The 23,062-nt window shown below is 57.2% G+C and overlaps 1 protein-coding gene across 5 annotated transcripts in view; it reads right to left on the reverse strand.

The window, feature by feature from the left end:
- Window positions 1-639: 639 nt before the first annotated feature.
- The window catches only part of CTIF (cap binding complex dependent translation initiation factor), a 222,083-nt gene continuing 199,660 nt past the window's right edge, over window positions 640-23,062 (reverse strand). For all 5 annotated transcript variants that reach the window (XM_084887413.1, XM_084887414.1, XM_084887415.1 and 2 more), the window contains 2 exons: window positions 6,104-6,157; window positions 640-4,423 (listed from right to left, as the gene is read on the reverse strand). In XM_084887413.1, the coding sequence (XP_084743539.1) occupies window positions 4,208-4,423; window positions 6,104-6,157 (270 nt within the window). In that variant the 3' untranslated portion in view covers window positions 640-4,207. The remainder of the gene's footprint in view (window positions 4,424-6,103; window positions 6,158-23,062) is intronic.

Raw genomic sequence — 23,062 nt, forward strand, 5'->3', positions numbered from 1 at the left:
GCCAGGCTTTTGGGGGTAGAGGGGACCCTGTTAGAATGCTGTCTCTGCCCCCCGCCCCCTTCTAGGGGTGTGACCTGGGGCAAATTAGCCCCTCAGTCTCTGAAATGGAGATGGTGCCCTCAGGTGCGCTGAGATGCTGGGGAGCGCTCAGCTGGGGGCCCGGTGTAACATAGCCCCTAAGTATTAGTTACCATGGTGACCTTGCCACTTGCTGCTGACTTTCAGAAACCACTAGTCCCCAGTCTTCGTCTTAAAAAGAGTCACTGCCAAATGCACGGGGACATTCCAAGGAAGGGAGGTGTTGGGGGGTGGGCTGGTTAAAGAGGCAGCAAACCAGATTGCTGACATTCAAGCCGTTTTCTGCAGGACTGGCCTCCTCCTGCCCCCTGAGGCTGGCCACAGTTCCCAGGGTGAGGCCACAGTTCCCGGTGGGGGTCTCCTCCCCCATGTTCTCAGAGGTCTCTCCTCACAGTCTCCCCATTCCCCAGACCCCGCCCCTGGTCCCCGAGGAGGCCAGAGGGTGGGTGGGGAACCTTCTCCTGAGCTCACCGCCTGGGTAGAGGCAACACCAGCCGAGGCACAGAGGCCTTTGGGAGAGATTTCCTTTGGTCAACTCACAGAGGACACAAACTCAGGGCGTTCTTGTTGTTTGGTGTCTTTTATTTTTTAAACCCACTCGTAGTTTGGGTTCAGCTGGAAAGCAGGACACACCGAGGGAGGGGAGGTGCTGCGTGAGCAGGACCCGCTGCAGCTTTGGCCAAAGCCCAGGCCCTGCTCCGGGGCGGCAGGTCGCACCGCGCCGGGCTCCCGCTGGCTCCCACGAGGCCGGCAGCCCCGTGTGCCCACTGTCCTCGGTGGAGAGAGCCGTCTCCTCTCTGGCCTGCACCTCCCAGGCCCCGCCAGGGGCTGCCCAGCAGCTGGGAGTCAGGCCTCCCTGGGCCCTGAGAGCCTGCCATCCGAGGAGCCCGGGCTGGTTTCTGAGGCCAGAGAAGGCTGGGGCTTGGCGTCGGGGCGGCCTCCAAGGAGCTGCTACTCTGGTGGCCTGCCCGCCGGGGCCAGCCCCCTGCAGCTGCCGAGGGCGCGATCAGTGGTACATTTCCCACACCCCCTCCCCATGCCCCCGGAGAAAAATAAAATAAGGATAAAATAAAGATTAGAATAAATACCGATTCGGCCAACATTTACATTTACACGGACGGACAGGACGATCCCAAACCTTGCAGGTTTACAGACGGTTCAGGAAGGACGCACAGACGGAACTGGTTTGGAGGAGCACTCCTCACCGAGGACAGTGGGCCTCCGTGCCCAGGGGGTGAGGAGCCTTCTCCGGGCAGCGGTCCCGGAGCTCCGGCCAAGGCCGCGGTGGGCGGGCCGGCTGCCAGAGAGGGGTCGACGGCAGGGGAGAGACAGACAGAACCAACACCGGGGGCCGGACCCGGCCTCTGCAGCGCCGGGAAAGCCACGGGCCGGGGGTGCGAACCACGCCAGCCCTAGAAATGCCATATCCAGTTTGGCCCCTTCAAACACATTCAGAGGTCAACCTGGACATGGCCTTCCTCACTCAGCAGAGGGGGGTGGGGAGGGGCCTGGCCCAGAAAGGGGGGGGGTGTTTCTGGGGGTTCCCATCTGAATGGTCTCTCATGGAAAGCTGCTTCAGAGTCTGAGATTTTAGCCTTTAATGTTATTTCCTTTAAAAAAATGATTTTTATTTTATTTTATTTTTTTAACGTTTTCCTTCCACATCGGAACAAGGAGCAGCGACCTGTTTTTGAAAAACGGCTTAAGTTGTTTTCTGGATTGGCCAGGAAGCGCTTTCGAGCAACGGGATAAACTAGGCAAACCGCGTCTGGAGCCACCGTGACACGACAGGTAATTAAAAATATATTTATATATGTGTACATATTCATAGCTCACTTCACACTGGGGTCCTGACAGGCAGAGCGGGGGTGGCCCTCAGGCAGGACCCCGGGAGGGCCCGGAGGAGGGCGCGAGGCCCGAAGTGCCAGGGTGCCACCTGTCCCGGCTCTCCCCGGAACACCAGCGCCTGCATATCTGGGGCCCTGCGTGAAGCTTGCTCTCTGAGCCGGGATGGAGGTGGGGGACCCCACTCTCCTGCCTTCTAGACTTGCACCCCCACTCCTAGGCCTCTCCCTTCCTCCTGTTTTATTCTCGGCAGATGCACCCACACGCATGCCCATGTGCACGCACACGTCTGCACACACACCCACACACACTTGCACATACCCTTAAAGGAAGCAAGACCCATTTCAGCACAGGTGTGTCTCTGAGGCCTGGCAGGATCCTCCAGATCCTGACTTCCCCCGTGTCCTCTCTGAGCCTGACCTCAGCCCAGTTCTTCCCTCCTGGGGGCCTCTGGCGTCCCGGCCCAGGATGGGCCGAAGGTGCGGGCTGAGGTGGACAGGTAGGAGGAGGAGTGGGGGAAAGCTTGGGAAGCAGAAGGCAAAGGCCGGGCCACGAGGGTGCGGGCTCCTTGACAGGGGCACCTGGCCTGCTCCAGGTGAGCCTCTGCCCCCTCAGGCGCTTTCTGGGGGCCTGGCACGAGCTCCCTCCCGGCTGGAAGGCAGGGTGCAGCGGGTGGGAAAGCCAGCCAGTACTGGGGAACCTGCCCCCATCACCCCCTCCCGGCTTGCCTGCTTCCCCAGATGCGTGGTGGGCAAGGGGGGGCATCCTCCAGCCCTCACCTCATGCCAGCCTGACTGGCCCGGGCAGCCAGGCCGCCTCCAGGGACCCGGAGTGACTGGCCTCAGCGAAGGAGTCAATAAGGAAGCTGCTGGCTGAGGGCTCTTTCTGGGGCTCATCAGTGTGAGCTCCGGACCCTGGAGGTGTGTGTGTGTGTGGGGGGGAAGCTGTGCAGGTGCCAGCGACAACAGCTCAGAGCCCGACCCCCATCTCCTCCACAGAGGAAGCTCCCAGGACCCAACTCCTGCAGGAGCCCCGCCTTGCTCGCAGCCTGGCACACCCGCCCCGTCGCCTGACCGTCCTGCTCGTGACTCAGTGAGCAGCCCTCGGGCGGCAGTGCCCGAGCCCCGTGGGCACGGGGACCTGGGCTGTGGGAGGGCTGGGTCCTGGGTCCTGCCTGGGATGCGGTGTGGGCAGTCACACAGCCCAGGTAGTTAAACTCTGAGCCCCCCGCCCCCGGACACACACCCGGAGGTTGGGCCAGGACCTGTGTGTGAGGCAGGAAACATCCCCGAGCGTTTTGGTTTTGTTTGCCAGCCTGTGCACCCCAGCGTGAGGCGTCAGCCCTTTGAGAGCAGCGGGAATAGAACGGAGGTGCCCAGGTTCCACCGCCCGCTCCCCCCCCCCCCCCCCCCCCCCCCCGCCACGGCCAGACGTTTCCAATCACCCCAATTGGCAGCTGGCAAGCTGTCTGTGGCCAGGAGCCTGCAGCCACAGGGGGTGCGTGTGATGTCCCCCCAATCAGGGGTCCTCATCGAGGCTCTTTCATGGAGAGAGGAGACTTCAAAGCAGCTGACTTTTGAAAAATGTAACACAATGAAACAAAAGAGTGCAAGTGGAGCTACAGACCCCAGCTCCCGCCTGCTCCCAGCCCAGGCCCGAGGCCTGGGGTCTGGAAGCGGGAGTGGGGGGTGGAGCGCCAAAGGCTGGGAGAGAAGGGATGCCTCTGTCCCCGGCTCAACCGCGCGGACAAAGGCCGGCCGTGACGGGCGGCTGGTGGGGACCGTGCCTGCCTTTGTCCTCCCGGACATCTGCTACACGTCGCCTGCTGCCAGTTGGCGACGGCGGCTGACAGCATGCGGGAACAATGCTCGCCGCTCCGACCCACTTTCCAGCCTCCGAGGTCCTTTCGGACCCACGCGGCGCCCCGGTGCGCCGGCTGCTGCCGGAGGCGGCGTCGGGGGATGCGGCCCCTGCACAAAGGCCCGCGGGCTCCTCGCTGGGAGGGGCGGGAGGCGCGGGAGGGAGGGCCGGGCCACCGTGAAAAAGCGACATGCTCCCCTGACTGCGCGGCCGCCGCATGCTGGGGCTGGGGCTCGGAGGGGGGGAGGCGCGCGCGCATCCTGGGCTTCGGTCCCTTCCCGCCAGGCTCCAGACGGGCCCCCGGCGCTGCCCGCGGTCCCCCGTTTGTTCCTTTCTCCGGGGCCACCCCTGTCCGCCTGCCTGTCCATCTGGCCTGCGCACCGGGGCCCAGCTGCCCGCGGGCCGCCCGCCAGGCCGCCGGCTGTCAGGCTGTCAGTTTCTGGATGGTTCGGTTGTAGTACTGCGTGATGGGGGGCGTGAGGGGGTTCCAGCTGTTGGCGTGGAGCTCGATGACCTCCAGGAGCAGCGACCGGGTCAGCATCGACTCCGAGGGGCACAGCATCTTGTCCCGGGCGCTGGCCAGGAGCTCGGTCATCATCTCGGGCAGCTGCTCCTCCAGCAGCCGGCCCGTGCTCTGCAGCTGCGGGCAGAGAAGGGGGGCGGTCAGGACAGGATGCGGGCCCGGCTGTGGCCCCGGCCCGCCGTGGGTGGTGGGTGAGCTGGGGCAGGGACAAGAACTAGCTGGGTTATCTCAGGAAGGTGCGGGCCGGGCCTCGGGGACACAGGCAGGGTGGGGTGCGGACACAGCCCACTGCGGGACCCCACACTGAACCGCCGATCTGTTGGCAGAAGGAAGAGGGTCTGGAATACCGCCTGCGGCCCAGGGCCGAGAAGAGCCCTCACCAGGAGCACGACACGTCTCCCTTTCACCCCCGAGCTCTCCTCCTACAGGAAGCCCTCCCTGACTGCCGCCCGCACCCTCGCCGGCTGTGACCCGCTCCCTTCACAGGCCCCCGGGCCGCCCCGGGTTAATTTTCCCTTGCTGGGCTGTCTCTCTGGAAACGAGCTGAGTCACTGTTACCTGTGTGTGTCCATGTGGAACCCGAGAGCCGAGAGCAGGATGTCTCCTATTTCCCTCCTCCCTCCCACTGCCCCCGCCCCACCTCCCACCCGCAGCGCTGACCTCTGCCCGCACCAGCGACATGAGGGAAGAGGAACACGCCTGGGCAGAAGGCCAGCCAGAGGGCCCCCCTCCAGAGAGAGGCCCCCGATGACCTAGAGGGAACCCCAACCTTCTGAGCCACGCACCCCACGGCCAGCAGCCCCTGCTGGTTCTCTCCATATAACCGCAGCCGCCTGCCACCTCTGCCCCACCCCCAGCCTCCTCCCACCCAGTGTGCAAGCCTTTGCCTTCTTCACAGAAGCTTACTGAGCCTCGTGGGCCCACCCTCACCTCTCTCCCTGGACTCTCCCGTGAGGCGTGCCCTGTACCCACACTTATTCTACCCACTGCCCACCCAGCGGGGTGTGTGCATGCACACGTGTGTGTGTGTGTGTGTGTGTGTGTGTGTGTGAGAGAGAGAGAGAGAGAGAGAGAGAAAGAGAGAGAGAGAGAGATCTAGCCTCGCCACACCAGAAGCAGTCTGAGGGCAGGGGACCTGCCTTCTCCTTCTCCCCGTTCTCCCTGTAGTCACCAGCTGGAGCCCGACAATGAACGGGGTGACTGTCCCGACACCTAAGGCTGCGCTCCGGGCCCCTGCACTCCAGCCTCCGAGATTCTCGGGAGCAGCCTTGGCAGCGGGCAGAGCAGCTGAGGGTGAGCTCACCCAGCCTGGCGCCTCCCGGTGGCGGGATGGACGCCCCCCCCCCCCCCCCCCCCTTCACCGTGCTCCCCTCCGAGTGGCTCTGGGCTGTCTCCCGAGGGCAAAGGTCTGTCCCCGAGAGGAGGCCAGAGCCCGGGGTCTGCGGACAGATCCTAGAGGGAGAGTTTCCACGAGCCGGGGCCACACCTTGGGGACGGGCCTGGCACCCCCCGAGGGCTGTTCTGCGACTCGGGGATGCAAGCCTCAGGCGCCTTCCCCAGACTCCTCAGCACCAAGGCCCAGGGTGATAGCGGGGGACAGGGGTCACTTGTGTGGTGTGCCTGGTGGGAGGAGAGGGTGGCCGTGGGGACGGGGGAGGGACATTGCCAGCCTCGAGGGGACCCTCTCCGAGGCCAGCAGTTCTCCGCCCCTCCGGCCCTCGGCGGGCAGGCTCCCCGCGAACATTCACATTCCGCCCGGGAAGCCGCTCCCCCGCAGCCCGCACGCACGCTGCTTACCTCCATGGAGCAGCACAGCACGGCGTCTTCCTTCACGTCCTGGGACTGCAGGAGCTGCGGGGGGAGACCACCTCAGTCCGTGCTGCCGAAGCCAGCACCGGGGACCACGGCTCAGGGCTGTCTCCAGTCCCCTGCAGCCGGGCCCCCTCCCAGCCCGGGGCAGCCAGAATGGGCATCTCCAAGGCTCAGAGGGCACCAGGAAACCAGCCTTCTTGGGCGGGAGCTGAGCCCCTGGAGGACTGCAGTGGACACAGCCTGAGCCCCTGGAGGACTGCTGTGGACACAGCCTGGCGCCCCGGCCAGCTCAGAGGCCACGGCAAAGCAAGGCACAGGTGGGCTTGAAGAGGCAGCAAGGATGCCGGGATCACTGGCGGTTACAACTGGTCAGTGAAAGTCCTCAGAGAGAAGAAATTAGCCTCAAGACTTTCCGATTGGTGAGCAGGGGCTCGGCCATGGTCTTGGGTGCTCCTGGGCCCCGGCTACGGGAGGACTTCCACCAAACCACAGCCCCATTGGCTTCCTTAAGCTGGAGCCGCTTCCTGACCAAGGCCACGGCCGGCAGCCCAGCTCCGGACCTGGCCATGTCCCCACCCGGGCTTCCCTCCACTGCCTGGTCTCTTCTCTCAGTCTCTCTCTCCTGCTTTTCTGATTGATGTAGAATTCAGATAACGCGAGATTCACCATTTTTAAGCATACAGCCCTGTGACCTAGCATATCCATCACGTTCCGCAGCCATCCTCCCGAAGTCTAGAATCTCTTCGTCGCCCCCAAAGGAGACCCGTGCCCATTAGCATTTAGTCCCCATGACCCCCATCCCCTGGCAACCGCTAAGCTCCTTGGTCTCTATGGATCTGCCTTTTGCGGACAAGTCAGGGAAACAGGGTCATCCTACGAGAGAGCAGTCTTCTGTGGACGGCTTCCACTTAACGAGACGCTGTGGAGGCTCATCCGCGCGGGGGGACCCTGGAGGACACGGTGTCCGTGAAACAGGCCGGTCACAGAGGAACCAGGACCGCAGGGCCCCCCGCCAGGAGGGGTCACGTTCACGGAGGCAGAAAGGGGGCTGGCGGGTGCTGGGGGCTGGCGGGAGGAGTACTGGGAGTTGCCGTGTGATGGACACAGGGGCTCAGGTTGGGGGTGACGGGTGAGGGTGATGACTGCCTAACAATGCTGCTGAACGGTACGCGTCAGAACGACTAACACAATCCATCTTACGGTGAGTGTATTTTACCGTGACAAAGAAGTGTGTTAAGAAGGTGGTGGCAGGTGCAGGCACTCTGGAGTGGGGGGTTGGGTGGGGGCGCCCTGTCCTCTGCCATCACTCTGGGGAAGGAAAGCCGTCCATCCGATGGGGAAGGCAGGGCTGCCTGCCCTGGAGGTTGCGGACCCTGGGGTGATGGGGAGGAGCAGCCTGCTTGTCAAAGTCTCAGGCACAGAGAGGGGTGTGGGCGGGCTGGGGCAGGCCAGCCACCCTCGCCCTCGAACAGCGAAATGTGTTTCTTGGACGAGAATCCAAGGCAATTGTGCGAGCCCACACAGTGTTTGTTCGGAAGCTAATGCATTCCTGTCCTATTGTCTCTGCTGGAGTCTTGTTGTGGGCACACCCATCACACCCTCCCTCGGGGAGAGGCCGAGGTGCTTGGAGTCAGGCTGTGGGAGGCCCGACAGCAACGGGGGAGAAAGGCGGCCTGGTGGGAGCATCCCAGCGTCTCCGACCGAAGGTCCACAGGGCATGGGCATGCTGCCCAAGGCATGCCCAGGATGGAGCCGGGCTGGTTACTTGGGATGCCACCCCGTGGAGAGGGGGAGAGGGTGCTGACGGAAGGACCCACGGGGCTGCCTTCGTGTGTGGAGGCAAGGGAGCGCTGGAGACAACCGCTTCTTCTCTCAGCGGTGAGGAGTGAGTGCTGAGCTGGGGCAGGTGGGCGAGCCCACCTTGACCACGCAGCTCGCCAGCAGCACAACTTCAGCCTTTAGAACCAGCCGGAGCAGCCTACCACAGCACAGTCAAAGCGCGGCCTGCTACCTCCCAAGGGGAGCTGGGGGCAGCAACAAAGGAGCAAAAGTGAGGAGATTTCAGAGCACAAGTCATTGGCCGGTTTGTGGGGAACAATCCAGAGTTCGGATTGGCTGGCCCAGTCTGCAAAGGGCCAAGGCTGAGGCAGGAGGAGCTGAGAGTGAGGAAGAAGTCACAGGGAAGAGGAGAGAGAAGGAAGGGACAGGAGTGGGAGGGGGAGGACTGCACTGGCCCAGGAGGCCAGAGCCACGGGCAGCATGGCTGATGGAGAGAGAGGGGAGGGAGGATAATGCGCAGAGGCAAAGGAGATGGCCGACGCACGGCACGAGGTTTGGCGAGAAGGGGCTGGGGTGGGAGCTGCACAGGACCACCTGCCTCTCAGGAGCGCCCTCACGTAAGAGCCGGGCCACTCCCCCGTTCCCCTGCTGGACCTGGACGGGCGCCTACAGCTAAATCTAGAGGAACCGAACCGATACCGGGCTTGAGTCGGCAGGAAGAGGGCCCAGAGGGCCGGGCTCTTCAGGAGGCGGAGAGGCAGGGAGCCCAGCTGGAAGAGGCTGTCCTCAGCGTGTGCGGCAGGCTCGGCGTCAGCAGACCCAGACCCGCTGCTCACTGACAGGAGCCCTGGCATGCCACGTAGTCACCCCGCACCTCAGCCTCCTCGCCTGGGAATGGGGATAATACCTGCCTGGAACTGTTTTGAGAATCTACCGAGATAATGCATGTGGAAGAGCTTTGAAGAGTACAAAGCTTGATTCGAATACAAGGTGTGATTACTATTATTAAATGAGTATCTTCGTAAGCACGGACCTTCCCCGAAGGTCTTGCCACGCTTTGTACGCACCAACCCGCGCAGCCCCGTGCCTCGTGCAGAGACAGGGAAGGCCCCAGGCACTGCTATCTCTACTCAATCACGTGGCGAGTGCGAGCTCAGCAGTTAAGTGTCTTGAACAAGCCAGACAGACAGCAAGTCTGAGGAGATCTAAAAGGTGCACAGAAGGCCTGGGTCAGCATCCTCTTTCTTGGAGAATTGTTTTCATTTCTCCCACATTAGCTAATTCCCATGTTCCTGGCTGGAGCTCATAAGTCTTAATTTTGTTGACTAGTGACAATAATCAACCTGGGTCTTCACAAAAGTGAATTGATTTTTTAAACAATTTTGTGTCTGCACTGGCCACTATCTCTCTATCCATTCACCTATTTATCCACCTACCCATCTGTACACCCACTTACTCACCAAGTTATTCATCCACCTTTTCACCTACCCATGCAACCATTTGTCCACCAATGCATCCACTTATCTGTCCATCCTTCTGTCTACCCACACATCATATATCCAACTTTCCATTCCCCATCCATTCTTTAAAAAAACACACATTTTATTTATTGATTAGAGAGAGAGAGAGAGAAAGAGAGAGAGAGAGAGAGAGGAGAGAGATCAATTTGTTGTTCCACTTATTTACGCATTCACTGGTTGATCCTTGTATGTGCCCTGACTGGGGATCAAACCTGCAACTTCGGTGTATCAGGACGATGCTCTAACCAATGAAATACCCAGCTAGGGCTCATCATCCATTCTTTCATCCATCTATCCATTCACATACTTCATCCATCCATCCATCCATCCATCCATTATCGATCCATCCTTCCCACAACATTTACACAACACCTACTATGTGCTAAATACTATATAAGTACAGGGATTAACAAGACTACAAGACTTGCAACTTATAGTCTAGAAGGGGGAAATCAAGAGAGTGTGCTAGGCATGTGGCGTTGGAACACAGGAGGGCTGCTGGCGGTGGAGAACGCGCCAGGCATAAGGCATAAGAAGCAACATATGGCATATGCACAAAAGCTAAAAATGTGGACTAGCAGCGTGCACTGGTGAATAACAAGTACTTCAAGACGCTGAAATATATGATGCTGGGGGGAGAGAGAACATGATGGTAAAGAAAGAAAGGGCCACATCCTAAACAGCTCTAGGTGCTGTGCTACTAGTGTGAATTTTATCCTAAGGGACGAGAGAGCCACTGAGAGATTTTAATCCGGAGAGAAGGAAGATAATATTTGCATTCTGAAAACATCCTTTCCTGCATAGCATGCAGAACAGACTGGAGCTGGTAGGGCGGAGGTGGGACTAGCAGCAAGGAGACCAGTAAGATGATGAGAAATGATGAGTTGATGCTTGAATTGAGGCAGGCGCGATGGGAGGAGATTTAGGGGGCAGAAGTGAGGGTGAGGACAAGGACAGTCTTGAAGATGGACAGGCCCCAGGTGGAGGGCTCGGTCAACTGGATACATGGCGGCGCCACCAAGGTTGCTAGGAAGGCAGGAGGCGTTGGTTTGGAGGAGTGCAGCTAAACTCAGTGTCAGAAATACTGAGTCTCTGGCCCTCGAGAGTATCAGGGAAGGTGACTAGTGGGACGCTGTATTTGTGATCATCAGTGCCCAGGCGTTAGTCAAGGCCATGGATGTGAGTGAGACATCCTGGGGAAGACAGAATACGTGAGAAGAGGATAAAGGCTCCAAACCGGGAAAGAGCTACATCTACAGGGTGGGAGAGGAGGAACCCTCAGAGGTGGAGAGGACTATCAGAAAGCTCAGGGGAACAGGAAGAAGTGATGTCATAGGAATCAAGAAAGTCCTAAGGAGGACAAGGTCAACCTTTACAAATTCTCAGAGAGCTCAAGGGAGACGGAGACTGACCAGGGCTCTCTGGATATGGCGATTAGGAGACTACGGGTGACCTCTGCCATGAGGACGTCAGTACAGGGGGAGGGGCAGGTGGGACCCTGGGTGAGGTGGGGTTGGAGGGTGAGGGCGGTCAGCAAATGGAGACTGAACGAGCCCACCATTTCTTTCTTTTTCTTTGGGGTTTCTGTTCTTTCTTCTCTGTTTCTCCCTCTCTTGTTCTTTCTTTTTTTGGGGAACTTGTCTGAGGAAGAAAAAAGGGTGAGATGCTGGGAGAAAGACTGGCAAAGGGTCAAGGGGAGAGGTGGTTACAGCGGGGGACCCTTGAGCAAGAATGAAGGCTGGAGGCAGAGACGAGCGGGCAGGATGCAGCAGAGGGGGGTTCGCAGAGAGGGGAGGCCACTGGAACGGCCACGAGGGGCAGAGAACACGGTGCATGTGGAACGCTCAGGAGGCGCGGCCTGCAGCCGAACAACAGGATTAGCGTTGCTTTACGTTCATTACGTTCATTATTGCCATCTCTCCGTGCCTGCCTGCACCTCAGACGTCCCGGGAGAGGGAGATCCGCCCCAAACGCCACTTTTCCACCAGCCTAATAGGCCCCAGTGTGGTGGCCATGGTCAGATGTCAAGGAAATTCATGGCCGTGACCTGGACTTCAGTCCAAGCTGTGCCCTGTGGCCTGGCTGCCAGCCCTCCTCACTAGGGCGGGCAGGCGGGCAGGCACCCTAACTGCGGACCAGGCGCCCCGGCGGCAATAATTAGCCTCCTTCCTGCCGAGCTTGCAAACCGCCGCGTACAAAGTGGCCGCAGTAAATGTCACATGGGGGAATGCTTCAGCCCACAGCTGGCCCCGGCGGAGGGGGGGAGGCGGAGGGGGGGAGGCGGAGGGGGGGGGGTGCGGGGTGGTGGAAACGTAATCCGGGGATCAGAGAAGACACTGAATCCTGCCGATCCCGGAGCCAGAGGATGGCCCTGGCTCCAGCGGCTCTTCTGCGGGACCCAGCCCTGGCTAGCGGCCTGGACAGGAGGCCAGTTCTGTTCACGGAGTCCCCGCGGCCATGAGCTCCCAGGACCCTGGGTCGGGTTTGAAACCTCAGGGCCGTGGTCGTGACCATGTCAACACCTCCCGGCCTCCCTTGGGGGAGTCTTCCGGCAGCTGCGTGTCCTGTCTGGGCTCGGGCTGTGCCCCAGTGCCCAGTGAGCGTGAACCTCTCCCAGGGGCGAGCAGAGCGTGCCCGAGGCAGCCCTGAGGCCTTACCTGTCGCTCGGGGTCTCCTGCCCAGCTGGTGTCAACCTATGAACCAAGAGTTATGGTTCGATTCCCAGTCAGGGCACATGCCCGAGTTGCATGCTGGATCCCCAGTAGGGGGTGTGTAGGAGGCAGCCAATCAATGACTCTCTCTCGTCATTGACATTTCTCTCTTTCTCTCTCTCTCTCTCCCCCCCTCCCTTCCTCTCTAAAATCAGTAAAATAATTTTTTTAAAAAAGAGGGGTCTCCTGAGGACTGACATTCTGAGTGTTGGCGGTAGCTCGTGTGCTGAGCTGAATGCACACTTCAAGATCCGTGTCACCCTTCTACCGGCTCATCTGAGTCAGATGCCACTGTAGGGTCTTCATGCCACAGCTGCAGGCGCGGGGGCGGAGGGACACGACTTCCTCAAGGACACACGGGAAAGAGAAACCAGGGGTAGGACCCAGGTCTCATCTGCCTCCACAGTCAGATGACAGGACCACTGCCTCCCGAGGGAGGCCCACATCCACAAGGCCAGTGGGGAGAGGACAGCAGAAGGCGGGTGACCACTCACCCCGGGTTGCCTGGGATGATTCTGGTTGCCACCCCTCATCCCAAAGTGATCAGGACTAGGGTTTCTTTTGCTCCCCAAAGTGGTATTCACCTCGACAAGGGAAGGAGTGGTGAGGGGGTGGGAGACCTGACCCCAGGTACCATCTGACTGGTCGGTGGACCTCCGGCCTGGTCCGCCTCCCCTCCTTCTGCTGCAGGGGCCCCATCTATGCAGTGGGTTAGTGCTCCTGCCTCCCTGCTGGATTCAGCGGGTGGTGGTGGGGGAGGGCTCTGAAGGTGACAAAGCAGCTTTGCTAGGATCCTGGCGAGAGGTGGTCAACATGGCAGGAGACCGCGACACCTGCCGCCAAGCCTGGCGTGAGCCTGAGCGTTAACTGCTCCCTGGGGACGGGAGCCAGGAGCAAGACGGTTATGGTGCCGGGCACACTGTCCGTTGCTCTCAGCTGCAGCAGCAGGGCCCGGGGGAGAGCAGTTATTTTCTAAGCTTCCCTGGGGAGCCCGGCCAGCGGTACCCAGCCCGGGGGCGCTGGGTGTCCTGTGGCACGGGGACCAGCAGCCCCCTCACAGTACCCTCTGGGCACCCCTCTGGAAGGATGACTGCATTCTGTGTCTGACTCAGCACAAAACAGCTCCCCGAGACAGGGGAGGGCTTCGGGCTGGCGGGGAGCCAGACCTGGGGCGCAGGTGGTGGGCAGATGGCCCACAACAGGCAGCTTCTGAACTCGCAGGTCACTGGGTGGGGACCCTCGGCTGGCACAAGGAGAGGGCAGGGCAGGGGAGGGGGCCCCAGGCTGCCATCTGCTCTCACACGTGCGGCTCCCCACCCCTGGTCCCTGGTCCCACCCCCTGGCCTCCCCACCTCCGCCCACCTCAGTCCCGGACTTGACCTTGCTGGCGTGGGGGAGGGTGTGATAAGCGTCTTGGTGAAGGGAGCTAGCTGCCTGCAAAGGCATTTTCCGCTCTCTAAAGTAAACAATCAAACAGGAAATTAATCTAGAAACCCACATCCACGGAAGGTTCAGGCTGTGATTTTCACAGCCCCAGAGCCAGGAAATTCAAAGTTATAGTCCCCATAGCAACTGGCCTGTAGAGTTCAGCCACCAGGGGCTTGGAGGAGGCCTTGAGGGGTCAACGAGGCCAGCCCCCTGCCTCCAGGAAGCACAGCCCCAAAAGCAAGCCTGTGCGCTGGGGCAGACAGCTCTCCCAGGGGGAGCATCAAGCCTGGGACGGAGTCAGGGGTCGCAGGGCTCGGCTCTGCTTTCAGTGCTCACGGCACTGAGCCCGGAGGCCAGGCTAGCAGTTGACATCCCAGGGCTTCAGCTCTTTCTTTCTTTCTTTCTTTCTTTCTTTCTTTCTTTCTTTCTTTCTTTCTTTCTTTCTTTCTTTCTCTCTCTCTCTCTCTCTCTCTCTCTCTCTCTCTCTCTCTCTCTTCCCTCCCTCCCTCCCTTCCTCCCTCCCTCCCTTTCTTTCTTTCTTTCTTTCTTTCTTTCTTTCTTTCTTTCTTTCTTTCTTTCTTTCTGTTTAAAGTATTACATATATCTTCTTCCCCCCGCCAATGACCCCCCCAGTTTTCTACGTTCCCCCATCCCCACGACTACGCCCCACTCCCATGTTCCATGAAATGGCAATTCTCATGCTGGCAAGACGCTCAGGGGTGGGGCTGTGCCTGCGCTGATTTTTATTCCCACCCACTCCTCTCACTCAGCCCCCAAGGGCCCCGTCTCTATCCCAGTTGCCCTTGAACCAAGCGATTGGCCTTTGGCCCACCCCCTGCTTGTTTTTCCTCCAAGAAATATCTCAATTGATTGACAGGTCCAAGAGCTTTCACAGCAGACACCAAGGCGGCTCCGATTTTTGGATGCCCTTCTCAACCTGCCCGCTTCTGGATCAAATTTATAATATTATCTCAATGCGCACTTCCTGCTCCCCGACGGATAGGTTGACCGGGGCAAACCCTTCCCCCCCTCCCTCAATCTTCCCTCCCCCGCCTCCCCACAAGGATGTGGAATTGTATGTCAGGGCGGGTGGGGTTTTCATTGGTGTGTGACTAGTGAGGAGTCCCCGCCTGGCAGGAAAGGAGATAAGGACAGTGACGCTCAACACAGAAGGAAGTCGTCTGGAATCCTTCCCCGAGGGTCTGGGAGAGGGCCGCCGAGCCGGCTGGTCTTATCAGCATGATTCTGCAGTCTCTGCTGGGACGCTTGTGACTACACGAGCTGAGGCAAGAGCAGGCGCTCGCAGGCATCAGGCCTGTGGCAGAGGATGCCTGCCTGCCCGCCCACCGCCAGCCTGGCCCCGGAGCCAGGCCGTGAGTTGAGCAAAGCAGTGGAAAAAGAAGTGGCGCCTGCTGGAAAGCAGACAGAGCGGCTCCTTGATTTCCTAACAGGCCCAGCGCATGCCAGGGGCCTGCGGGCCAGCTCCGAGCGCCCAGCTCGCTTGCGCAACAGTCCTTTCCTCCTCTGGGTAAGCTTTCCCGGGCAGCCGAGCCGCTGTCCAGCCACCGAGTCCCCGGACGAGGCTCCCCCCCGCCCCCACCGCCTCCTGCCTTCTCCTGTAGTTACGTTCATCAGAGCAGGGTGGGCAGCTCAGGGAAGATGGGACACCTCCTGGGGGCGCAAGATCTTTCCTTTCATAAGCAGACCCAGAAGCCTCCTTAGGAAGAAGGCTGGTGGGGAGGTCACTGTGGACAGATGGCGGGCTTCTCTGCAGTCTCGGGGGGCACTTGAGGAGGGCAGAGCCCAGAGGGTGAGCCGCCGGCTTCAGAGGAAGGGCCGAACGAACAGACAGGCCAGGGCGCCCCCTGCTCACTTATGAAGGCACGTGGTTATCTGCAGGGCTGTGCCAACCCACCTTCCTCGATCCTGGGAAGCAACTTCTTAGGCTCCTCGTGTGTGCCAAGTCAGTGTGTGTGAACGGGGCGGGCTCAGGAGCCACCGAGAGGCTGTGACCAGTGGGACAGGGGCACACTGGCTCCTGACTGTGCTACCAGGCACGGCATTCTGAAGACACTTTTGCTTCAGCTGTGCCCTCTTCAGCACGGTAGTCTTGGCATGCCCTACTGAAGACTGTTACGTGCCAGTGACGAGACACAGGTGCCAGTCTCCGGGTGGAGGGTGGCGTTGGAGGCCTCACCGCAAAAGCCGGGCCAGACACCGGTCCCTGGGCTGCGGGCGCTCAGCGGGTTCTGTGGTGAACCTGGGTGGAAAGCGGTGACCAGGGGCCACCTGGGCAGGGGCAGCCGGGCTTGGGACAGTGCAGCGGAGACTGCTAGGCCTGTGCTGAAGGCATAATTAGCATGTGTCCTCAGAGCAGCCGTCACCGAGAGAGGGGCAGGCGGCCTGGGCTGAGAAAAGGGCCTGGGCCGCCAGGGGACGGCAGAAGGGATTTGGTAAGTGCCGTCTGCCAAGGTGAAGGCAGAGAGAAGAGCCTTTCATTGGCACCTGGCAGTGTGTTTGGCCCAAGAGCCATTCCTTAGCAGAACACATCTTTTCATCACGCGGCGTCCCCTTGTCTAAGTGGAGATGATCTCCTCAAACGAGTGAGCACGCGAGTCAGCGTTCTGGGGTCTCCATGCATTTGGCCCCCCAGGATGCAAGGGGAGAAAGGGCTTAGCCTGCACTCAGGCGCTGGCTGGCCCACTTCCCGCCTGGGGCCCTACATCCCTCTCCCTCCCTGCCACAGATCTGCAGTCCAGCCAAATTCATCCGCTCCCATCTACCTCCAGCTTTTGCTCCTCACTCTCTCTGCAGGGTCTGCCTTCTCCCACTTTGGCTCCATTTACTGGCTCACTTAAGACTGGATTGCAAAGTCCCTCCCCTCCCCCCCCCCCAGAGAAGCCTTCCCTGACCTCCTCCTCTAACCTCTGACCAGAGGTTCTCCATTCCCAGCAGTGGGGCAACTGTTTGGTTTTACTAAGTCCTAAGGGGAGTCGGAGGGTCTCCTCAGACCAGCTTTTCCTCACAGGGCCTTGTGCCCAGCTGTCCCTCTCAGAAGACCTGTGGGTGGACTGGGAGGAAAGTGTGTGCTGGGACACAGTCACTTAGAAGGGCCTCTCTGTCCCCTGGGATGCAGCCTTCCCAGTGACATATAGACCTGCAGTACGGCAAGTCCTGCCTCCCCCTGGCCCCTCCCGCCAGGGAGTCTAAAGGGATGGAAATAATTTCATTCATTCACTCATGCATTCAATAAGGAGGCATGGATCCTGTCCTCAGAGATCCACTAGTCTATCAGGACGTTGCATAAGCAGTGCTGGGAAATGATCAGTAATTACCTGGGCTCTCATCCCGATTAGTCATCCACCAATCTCATTGCACAGCTAAGCACTGTCTAGGTTTCCTCAGAGAGACAGCCTGTGGGTGATCATTCTTTTGAAAACACTGGCTCTACCTTATTCACAATAGCCAAGACCTGGAATCAAGCTAAGGGTCTTTCGATAAATAACTGGGGGACATAATGGACTTCTCTCAAAAAATTAAAAATGGAACTGCCATTTGACCCAGTGACCCCCCCCCCCCCCCTTCTAGGAATATATACTAAGAAACCCGAAGTACCCATCAGAAAGAATGTCTGCTCCCCTATGTTCATAGCAGCACGATTTACAATAGATAAGATCTGGAAACAGCCCAAGTGTCCATCAGTAGATGAGTGGATAAAAAAGCAGCGGTACATTTATACCATGGAATACTATGCAGCAGTGAAAAAGAAAGAATCTTTTACCCCTTAAGACATCATGGAGGTATATGGAGAGCATCATGCTCAGTGAAATAAGTCAGTCAGAGAGGGACAACTATCACATGATCCCACTCATATGTGGAATCTAAGTAATAAAATAAACTGATGAAAGGAGTGGATCCAGAGACATGGAAGCATGGAACAGAGTTCGAATCTGAGAGGGAAGGCAGGGGAGGGTAGGAGGGTGGGAGGTAATCAACCAAAGACCTTGTATGCATATATGCCTGGCCCATGGACACAGACAACGGGGTGCTGAAGGCCTGGGGGGAAAAAAGGAGACATATGTAATACTTTCAACAATAAAGATTTAAAAAAATAAAGCCACTTTGCTTAAAAAAAAAAAAAAAAAAAAAAAAAAAGATGTAGTACATAGAGGGTAGGGCAAAAGTAGTTTACAATTGTATGTGAAACACAGAGTTTATCCCTGTATTATTATCTATTAACTAGAGGCCCAATGCACGAAGATTCATGCAAGAATGGGCCTTCCTTCCCCTGGCTGCAGGCACTGCCTTCGCTCCAGAGCTACCTTCCCACCTTCCCACACCGACCAGAGGCTCAGAGCGGTTGGGGTGGTGCGGAAAACTTGTGTTGTTGCCAAGGCAACAATGCAAGTATCCCGCCCTGCCCCCAGCAGCTCAGTGCCTGCTATGCAAATCAATCCACCATATTTTTGGGTTAATTTGCATATTCACTCTTGATTGGCTGGTGGGTCTCGTGAAGTTATGGTCAATTTGCATCTTTCTCTTTTATTAATGTAGATTAGAGACCTGATGCATGAATTCATGCACGGGTGGGGTTTGGCCAGCTTACCCCGATTGGGCTGATTGGGGTTGGGCTGGCTGGAGGGAGGGGATGTGGGAGGTTGGCTGGCCAGCTTCTGATCATGGTGGTGGGGACCGATTGGGGCTGAGCTAGTGGGGCTGGGAGGGGTGTGTGGAGGGGCCACAAGAGGTTGGCTTGCTGGCTTGCCCCGGATTGGGCTAGTTGGCTGGCTGCAGTGAGTATCATAGCCACCCGTTATTCTGGTTGTTCCAGTGGCTTGACTATTATACATACAGATTATTGTATTATTTCCCATATGAACAATTGTAATCCTACTTTTGTCCCACATGTAAATACAATGGAATACTACTCAGCTAAGAAAAAGATGAAATATTGCTTTTTGCAGCAACATGGATTTTGAGAATATCATGCTAAGTGAAAGAAGTCAGATGGAAAAACTAGAACCCTATGATTTCACTTATGTGAGATATAAAACAGAAAATAACAAATGAACATACAAAACACTCATAGACATAGATAACAGTATGTTACCAGAGGGGAAGGGGGTTGGGGGGAGGATGAAGGAGATAAGGGGGTCAAATATATGGTAATGGAAGGATTCTAGAGTGTGGGTGGTGAGCATCCGATGGAATACACAGATGTATCATAAATTTGTACACCTGAAACTTACATAATGATATTAACCAATGTTACCCCAGTAAATTGAATTAAAATTTAAAAAGAAAAAAGAAAACACTGCCTCTAAAAGAAAGAAAGAAAGAAAAACATAAATAAAAGCTCTGCTGGTCTGGCTCAGTGGTTGAGCATTAACCTATGAACCAGGAGGTCATGGTTCGATTCTCGGTCAGGGCACATGCCCAAGTTATGGGCTTGATTCCCAGTGTGGGACATGTAGGAGGCAGCTGATCAATGACTGAAATCAATGAAAAAAATTTTAATAAATAAAGAGAGAAATGGGAAGTTTTTCTTGAACTTCTGTTAAGCCCAAACAGCCAAAGTAGACATGTGGAAAGATTACCTTCCAAATACTAGTAATTTAGATTATAGTTATCCTTCTTTTTTTAAATTGTGATGTCCATAGACAATTCTAGACCTGCTTTTGCTGAGCATTTAAATTTTTTTTTTTTTTCTGGAATTCAATATGTGATTAATATATTAAATGTTAAAAAAAGAGAGAAATGGGATGTTTCCTGGAGGGGACTGTGGGGTCAGGGACGTTGATCCCTCAAGTGAGTGTGCGGGCTGCTGAGAAGAGACCACAGGAGCGTGGGGAGCCTGGGAAGCAGGAGGGAGAGGAGAGGCCCCGGAGGGAAGCCCAGCGCTGGAGAGGGGACGGGAGGCGGCACTCCAGGTTCAGGGGTGTGCTGAGCAGAGCCACCGCCCCGGCAGATGGGCTCCCCAAAATAGGCCCGACCGAGGCATGGCTGTGCAGTGGCCGAGACAGCCTGTGGGCCCGGAGATAATTACAGAAAGCCAGCGTTATGTAAGGAGACTTAGATAGCAGTTTGGGTTAAGAAGAAAGATACTTAAATCTGGCCTTTGGATTATTTTAAAACCTTACTCTGTTATTTGTGTTTATATATAAATTGCTCTCTCTTCAAGCTGTGTGCTAACTTCACTGTAAAATTATATAGAAAAATCCCCAACGAGGTGATTTTACCTTATTTCCCCACTTTTCTCGGCTGAAGGTGTTCTGAGGAAACTTTTTGTTGGAGCATCACACGTGCAAAAACGTGCGCAAATCCTCTCAGCACCTGGTGAGATGGCTTTCACCCAGGGGACACGCTCCTGCGGCCGCTCCCTGCCAGGCCCTGGAGCACGGGCTGCACCTCCACAGCCCTCTTCTGGCACCTTTCATCACGACTCTCCCAAGGTCACCACGATCCTGCTCATCACCACGGCTTAATGTCACCCATTTTTATTTATTTTTTACGGACGTATTTCTAAAACATACTTTTATTGATTTCAGAAAGGAAGGGAGAGGGAGAGAAACAGAAACATCCATGATGAGAATCATGGATCGGCTGCCTTCTGCACACCGCACACTGGGGATCGAGCCCGCAACCCCGGGCATGTGCTCTGACTGGGAATTGAACCGTGACTTCCTGGTTCATAGGTCGACGTTTAACCCCTGAGCCAGGTTGGCCAGGCAATGCTAAGCATTTTATTTTTATTTATTTTTAAAAATATATTTTATTGACCCTTTACAGAGAGGAAGGGAGAGAGACAGAGAGGTAGAAACGTCAATGAGAGAGAAACATGGACCAGCTGCCTCTTGCACACCCCCTATCGGGGATGTGCCCGCAACCAACGCACATGCCCCTGACCGGAATCGACCCCGGGACCTTTCAGTCCGCAGACCGACGCTCCACCACTGAGCCAAACAGGTTTCGGCAATGCTAAGCATTTTAAACCCCCATGTATTTAAATTGGAAGCAAACACACTGACCCTGCAGGCTGGTCTCTGCAAGGTCCCTTGCTTGCCTGGTGGCCGCTTTGAGAGCCCCCCCCTTTCTTGGCCGCCCTCCTCCGGGTTTTCCTCGCCAGGATGTCACTTGATTCTGGACTGGTGGGAGAGGCATGCCACCGTTTTCACCAGCGAAGAATGGAAGGCCAGATCCGAATCGGATAATGTGCAACGTGCCCAATACATCAGGATCAGGGAGCTGACTCCCTAAGCCAGGAATCTGTCCCAAAAGTTTGGTGCTTCCTTAGGCCCTGACTTTAGAGATATGTGTCCTTCAACTTTTTTTTGCAACACAGAACCCTTTGAGGATTTGATGAAAACTCTGGCGTCTTTCCCAGAAAAATGCACATCTGCATAGGTTCATAGATGCTGGCGTACAATTTCAGTGGGTTCCCCGATCCTGAGGGCCACCCAAGGGTCCCAGGTACAGACTTTGACATGGCCCTCCATGCTTGAACCTGAACCGATGGGAATATCATAGAACAGCGGTCGGCAAACTCATTTGTCAACAGAGCCAAATATCAACAGTACAACGACTGACATTTCTTTTGAGAGCCAAAATACCGACCTCTGCACATGGGCCACGAAATTTCAATTGCACTGTATGCGCGCCTACATGTGGTATTTTGTGGAAGAGCCACACTCAAGGGGCCAAAGAGCTGCATGTGGCTCCCGATCCGCAGTTTGCCGACCACTGTTAGGAGCACAGGACAGTGACTCGCTTCATAAGGACAACAACACAGCCAGGATCTCACGTGTCAGCAGGAGGAGGATGGAGCCTTTTTCTGTGGCTGTCCAGGCTAAGGCTGGGCATCTCTGTGGCTAAGTCAGGACGCCAGGGTGGCTGATAGAAAGTCACCACAAAAGTTCTGCACTATGTGCCGGACACTGGACAAAGGTGATCGCTAATCCTTATGGCAGCTCTGCCGAGGTGAGAGCAGTTTCCCATTTGACTGATGGATAAACTGAGGCTCGGAGAGGTTAAGCAGCTTGCCTCTGGTCCCAATAGTGATATTCGAAATGATGGAAGTCTGACCCCCAAGCCCCCCTCCTCCCCTTCTCCCCTCCTCACGATGGGGCTTTCAGCTTCCCTCTCACCTTGCTGTACGGATCCTGAAGCCAGGCAGGGAGTTTTTCTAGGGCACAGCGGGGAGGTGAGGGGGAGCTGGGTGACAGAGCGCACAGGGTTGCCTCAGTGCACACGTCTGCACTCCGGGGAAATGACTCACTGCAGCCCCGCCGCTCTGGCCTCCAGGGGACACACGCACATTTCCTGTGTCTGGGCTAGAGCCTGGGTAGGTGTGAGCTGGCAGATCTCTGAAAGCAGCCAGAGATAGAACCCCCCTCCCCCCACTCTTGCTCTGTATCCTAGGATGAAGCAGCCACTCCCTGGGTTCCTAAGACGGGGCTATGTCACCTCTGGACCTCAGTTTTGTCATCTGTAAAATGGGGGTAAAGGTCAGACTCGATCGGCGCTCCTTAGTGTGCGGTCCTCCTCCTGGCAGCATCAGCACCACCCGGGACACTGCAGGTCCCTCTAGGACAGGGCTTCTCAAATTTAACACGCGTCCCCATGGCGTGGATGCTCATTTCCCAGCTGAGCACCAGAGATCCAGTGCAGGGCTCAGTACACGACGGCCCATGGGCCAGATCTGGTCCACAGCCTGCTTTTCACAGGCCCATGAGCCAGGAATAGTTTTTACATTTTTATATACCCGGGGTGGGGGTGGGGGGAGAAATAAAAAGAATAATATTCTGTGACACATAAAAATGCTATAAAACTCAAATGTCAGTGTCCATAAATAAGGTTGTGCTGGAACACAACGGCTCTCATCGCTGCATCCTGCCTGTGCTCTCCCACCACCAGGCAGAGTGGAGTCCTTTCCACAGAAGCTGCTCTGGGCGCTGCCCACGGCTGCCCACTACGCACAAGCCTCAGGGACGTGGCTACGCTGGATCCTGCCTTCTGGCCTGCAGAGCGAAAATACTGAGCATCTGGCCTTTCTAGAGGTTTGCTGACCTCTGATGAAAGGTGTGGAGGGGAGTAAAGGGGAGGGGAGGGTTATGATCCTTTCTCGGGGCAGAACGTGAGCGGCCAAGGGCGTTTGGGATCTGTGGGAGTCTGACCTGGCCCGGCCAGCCATGAAAGCCTTCACACAATCGCTTTGAGGTTGGCCTGGATGGCAGCTCTGACCATTTCCTTGTATGGTGACCCCAAATTCCACTCCAGAGCAGGGGCTCCTAAACGGGAACGCTCCCCAGACAGAGCACAGGGCTCCAGGGACCTGGCCAGCTTTGACCTGAGGGCACTGTCGGGGGAGAGGGTTCCCTGCAGAGGTCAGTCATGTCCCCACCCTCCCAAACCCGGCACCTTTTACCCTTTGGGGAGATGTGAAAGTCTCTAGCAGGGTACCACCCCGCATGCGTGCCACCTGCCCAGGAAAGGGGAGGTTATCTGAG

The sequence above is a fragment of the Pipistrellus hanaki genome (genome assembly GCF_964339955.1).
Source record: "Pipistrellus hanaki genome assembly, chromosome: 6".
Classification (NCBI taxonomy): domain Eukaryota; kingdom Metazoa; phylum Chordata; class Mammalia; order Chiroptera; family Vespertilionidae; genus Pipistrellus; species Pipistrellus hanaki.